The sequence below is a fragment of the Nicotiana tabacum genome, chromosome 19 (assembly GCF_000715075.1).
Source record: "Nicotiana tabacum cultivar K326 chromosome 19, ASM71507v2, whole genome shotgun sequence".
Taxonomy (NCBI): Eukaryota; Viridiplantae; Streptophyta; class Magnoliopsida; order Solanales; family Solanaceae; genus Nicotiana; species Nicotiana tabacum.
In genome coordinates, this window is record NC_134098.1 from 7351741 (window position 1) to 7357277 (window position 5537).

The following is a 5537-nucleotide window of genomic DNA, read 5'->3' on the forward strand; positions in this document are numbered from 1 at the left end:
ATCTCACTTTTTTGGAGATTTACCTGTCATTATCCTTTGGATGCCTGATAATGTGAAAACAAATATATAACTTAAACTCTATACATATACAGAATGTCGTGGGATAGTTTTCTTTCCAAAAGAGCAAATGCTAACAATACGTCAATACAACAACAACAACAACAACCCAGTATAATCCTACTAGTGAGGTCTACAGACGGTAGTGTGTATGCAGACCTTACCCCTAACCTGGGTAGAGAGACTGTTTTACGATAGACCATCGACTCCCTCCCTCCAAGAACTCCTCACCTTGCTCTTGCGTGACTCGAACTCACAACCTCTTGGTTAAAAGTGAAGGGTGCTCACCACTAGAGCAACCCACTGAACAACACAATAAAAGCAAAAGTGAACTAGGGTACAAAGCTCCGTTGCCTAAGTGGGATGTCAAATGAAAGTATGTTAATTTACTTATGGATGCATATCAATGTTTAAAGCCTTTGAGAAAAATGGTAAACATATGAAGTTAAACCGAACTAGGGTACAAAGCTCCTTTGCCTAAGTGGTTGGACATGTTTTAAAATGGGTTACACTTTATGAATTAAAATGGGTTAGAGAATATATGATTTACTCTACATCTCAAAGGAAAGAACCCAAAAATGTTTGAACGTCTAAAAATAACCAATAATCTGTCTTGCAAGCTAAGGTGAGAGGGAGAAAAACTATATTGTGCAGCCAGACAAAAAGTGTATCAGCGGTTGCGAAAATTGTGTAATTGAAAAAGTAACCCATTTTTAAAAAAGTCAAAACACTTAGGCAATGGACCTTTGTACCCTAGTTCATTTTAACTTCATATGTTTACCATTTTTCTTAGAGGCTATACACTTTGATATGCTTCCATAAGTAAATTAACATACGTTCATTTGACATCCCACTTAGGCAATGGAGCTTTGTACCCTAGTTAACTTTTTCTTTTATTGTGTTGTTCAGTGGGTCGCTCTAGTGGTGAGCACCATTCACTTTTAACTAAGAGGTTGTGAGTTCGAGTCACCCCAAGAGCAAGGTGTGGAGTGCTTGGAGGGAGGGAGTCGAGGGTCTATTGGAAACAACCTCTCTACCTCAGGGCAGGGGTAAGGTCTGCGTACACACTACCCTCCTCAGTCCCCACTAGTGAGATTATAGTTGGTTAATTGTTGTTATTGTTGTTGTTGTTGTTGTGTTGTTCAGTTAACCAGGTAAATGTGCATAAGAGGACCTGTTTCACTTGCTGATCCTTGCGAATTCATTCGTAGTATTGTTCAAACTACATCTTGAAGCTTCTTGTTTGTTTTTAAAGTTCTATGATTAACTCGACTCCCACAATATTTTAGTTCAGCTTCAAGGTTAATTTTATTACTACTAATAGTGTTCTTTCTCTCTACTTCTAACGTGTAGAGAAACAAGTTGGATACCAGTTCCTCAAAAATGACTGCTCCCAATTTGCTCTAAAATTTGCTATGAAGAAAATATGGAGGTACATATATAACCTGCGTCAACGCAAACTTGAACTATACAAGGTAACATATTAGTAGCACAAGGAATCCATATTATACAAGTAAACAGGTAAATAAAATCATACTAACATATTAGTAGCACAAGGAATCCATATTATACAAGTAAAAAGGTAAATTAAATCATATTCCCTCCGTTCCAATTTATGTGAACCTGTTTAACTAGACACAAAGCTTAAGAAAAAATGAAGTCTTTTGAGTTTGTGGTCCTAAACAAGTCAAAAAGGGGTTCAGAGTATTTGTGTAGTAATAAAAGTTTCTCATTAAGGGTTGAGTTGAAAGTCTAAGCTAAATTGTTTCCAAATTTAAAAAGAAATCATTCTTTTTGAAACGGACCATAGGTTCATATAAATTGAACCAGAAGCAGTAGAATAGATTCGCCACCTTAATATCTCACACAGCTCAAAAGATCAAAAGTATAGAAAAAGAATATGATACACCATCAATTATGTCCTCTTCATAATACAAGGATGTAAGTAAGTATATTGTGTCCACATGGACCGCACCTCACTACATTCCAAAATATAAAAACTACAGAAAATCTTATTTGATAGCTTGTGTCGAAAACTATAGTGACATATTTCTATATGAAAGACGACACAAAATATAAGAAGTAGGTAAATACCAAAAGCAGTAAAGGAAGGAAGTACAATGGTGGGGTTGACAATGAAATTCAAATGCAAGATTCTTCTTTTAAGAAAAGGTTTGACGCCATGTGATTACTCTTGACAAGGTTGATAGGGAGTAGCGATCAAGTGTAGGTCATTCTTTCTAGCACAAGCTGCTCCAGCCGCCTCAGTTAAGTCTAGTTCACTTGGATTGATTCCAGTTGGGAGTTTCCAGTCAAAGTGATACAACAATTGAGCCAGTGGAAAATAAACATTTGCTAAACCAAATGATATTCCAGGGCAAATTCTCCTTCCGCCACCAAAGGGAAGATATTCAAAATTATTACCAATATAATCCATCGAGTTATTCTCAAATCTCTCAGGTTTAAAGCTTTCTACATCATCCCAATATTTTGGATCTCTTCCCATTGCCCAAACATTAACCACGACTTTTGTTTTCAATGGAATAGTGTAGCCGTTTAAGTCTGTTTCTTCTCTACATTCTCTTGGAAGCAAAAGAGGTAGTGGAGGGTGGAGTCTGAAAGTTTCTTTAATGACCATCTTTAGGTATTTGAACTCCTCGACATCAATTTCACTAAAAGTTTCTTTCCCTCTCAAGATTTTTCTTACCTCTGCTTGAGCTTTGGCAAATACACTTGGCTTCTTCATCATTTCGACCATGGCCCAATTAATTGTTGTTGATGAAGTTTCTGTTCCCGCAGCAAACATGTCCTTCATTTTTGAGCAAGTTAGAATATTCATTTCTCTTACAAACTTTTGACAATTTCTACTGAAATATTCAAATAACATATTTGTACTACGTTTGTGCTACTACCTTTATTCTACACCGAAAGGAACTTTTAAATTTTCTATGCCAAAACCCAAAATATTTTTTATCATGTTATTTTGCTACTTGTTTCGTTATCCTAATGCCAAGTTGTGGACTTGTGGTGATTGAAATAACATTTGTTGTAATTTTCAAATGGGTAAAATTTATGATGAAAGTAAGATTAGTTGTCCTATTTGAAAGCTAACTAAATATGTCATGAAATTCCTGTGGCTATGAAAGTATGTCAAGTATCACATAAAGTAGAATAGAATAGAAGGAATACTAACAATGAAGGTAGAAATATGTAGTACTTACAAAGACAATAGCTTTGATGTTGCCGTTAGTGATTGGAAATTGAAGGCCTCCTTCCTTCATAAGTCTTAGCAGTACATCAACTATACCTTCACCTCTTGATTCGCAATTGGTCTTTGCAACCTTCTTGCGCTCAGTGATGATATTTTCAAGAATCTCATCTAATTCATGGTGTGCATCCATCACTTTAGCCTTCATTCCAGTAAGCACATGAAGAAACTTCAATGAAGGGAATATATCAGCCACATCAAACCCTTCCATATAGTTTGACACTTTTTTGACTAGTCGTACAAATTCATCTTGCTCCTTGTGTTCTTGTCCAAAGGCTGATCTACATGTCATAGAGCTTGTGAATAGAGCAAACCTTTTTGTTACATTAACCGGCTTACCAGGAGATGATCGAAAAAATTCAATCATACGATGAACTTCATCTTGTCTAATTGAGTTGAATGACTTGACGCTTTTGGAACTGAGCAATTCCAAGAGACAAATTTTACGCATCTGTCTCCAGTAATTTCCATAGGGAGAAAAGACAATGTCCGTCCCATTATAACAAACAATCTTGGCAGCTAAAAGTAAAGGTCTAGATGCAAAAGCGAGGTCATGAGTTTTTAGCACTTCTTTTGCCATCTCAGGAGAAGTAACAACAACTAGAGAAACTTCACCTAGTTGAAGGTGCATAAGTGGACCATATTTTTTGGCTAAATCTCTAAGGACATGATGTGGATGTCCACCTAGCAAATGAAGCATGCTTCCAAGAATAGGTAATTTCCATGGACCTGGAGGCAATCTTTTGGTTTGGCTACCGGAATTCTTCCATTTCTTAAATAAAAAGAGGAAAGACACAAAAAGGAAAAGGGAAAAGAAGTTGAAGAACTGCATTTTGGGAGGGAAAGGGGGGATTATTTGGCTTGATAGGTTCTGCAAACTGTTGTTGCAAATATATGCTCTTTTATAGGCGTTTCGTTTAGGCAAGAAATGGGATTTGTCTAAAATAATATGAGATATGCATTTTTCAGCAACTTTTGTTTGTCAATGAAAAGTACTCCACTTGACTAATTGAACACAAAATGAGTTAAGCAATTTTGTACTACTCAAAATTAAGCAATTTTGTAATCCGTTAAAGTTTTGGTCTAATATTACCGCACATTTAAGAAAAATATTTATATTTCCCCTTTGACCCTAAACAAAGTTTCTAACTTAAGGGTAATTTTAAATCATAGGCAAAAGTTGAAATAAAGATTAACTTTTTTTTCTCTCGTAGAATTTGAAAAAGAGTGTTATTTCCTTTGTAATATGGCCAAATATTTATGACATTTGTCATGACATAATATCCATTATAACAAAATTTGTAGATCATGACATTTGTCATGACATAATATCCACTATTATGCCAAGGATTTCTTGCTATAAATAGAGGCGTTTCTCCTTATTTGCAAACACACCAATTCAAGAGCTTTTCACTCTTGTCTTTCTTTCTCCTCCTTTATTTCATTATAGAGTATTTTGTAAGAGAGTGAGTGTTGGGAAACACTTGTGTGAATCCTTTCTTTGGAGTGATCTTGTGAGGTTATTCTCTTGGGGTATTGGGGACTAATTAGAGTATTTACTCTAATTCTATACTCTCTTTTGTACTCTTGTTGGTATAGTAAAATTGCTCCTCTCCGCTTGTGGACGTAAGTCACCTTGACCGAACCAAGTTAAATTTGTGTCTTCTTTAATTGCCGTTATTATCAACTTGCATTGTCTTTGTTATTGTCATTATAACGTTGATTGTCTAAATTCCGCACTACCCGGTAACCCGATCCTAACAAATTCGTATCAGAGCCAAATCTAACCGGGTTAGTTTAAATAGCCAAAATGACTCTAACAAAGTCTTATGTTGAGAAATTTGACCGAAGTGCAAACTTCGGAATGTGGAAATTAATGATGGAAGCTATCCTAATTCAGGATGGCTTAGATTTGACACTGCAAGAAAAGGAGAAGATGCTGGATAAAATGACGGACGGGGAGTTTGCCGTCATAGACAAAAAGGCAAAAGTATGTATTATTTTAAATCTTTCAAATGAGATTTTGCGTGAAGTTGCAGCAGAAAGCTCAGCCAAAGGCATATGGGAAAAACTTTAAACCCTATATATGAAAAGAATAGTAGAAAACAGGCTTTACCTAAAGCAAAAACTCTACACTTTTCGTATGGCTCAAGGTATCTCTATACTTACACATCTTGATACTTTTGATTCTCTTCTTATGGATTTAACTAAC

General features: G+C 35.7%; 1 protein-coding gene across 1 annotated transcript; it reads right to left on the reverse strand.

The window, feature by feature from the left end:
* Window positions 1–1999: 1999 nt before the first annotated feature.
* On the reverse strand, window positions 2000–4210 carry LOC107759533 (premnaspirodiene oxygenase-like). Its single transcript, XM_016577500.2, has 2 exons — window positions 3279–4210; window positions 2000–2866 (listed from the first exon to the last, which is right to left on the reverse strand). The coding sequence occupies exons 1-2, from the start codon at window positions 4155–4157 to the stop codon at window positions 2246–2248; spliced, it is 1500 nt and encodes a 499-aa protein (XP_016432986.1). The 5' UTR covers window positions 4158–4210; the 3' UTR covers window positions 2000–2245.
* Between the last annotated feature and the right edge of the window lie 1327 nt (window positions 4211–5537).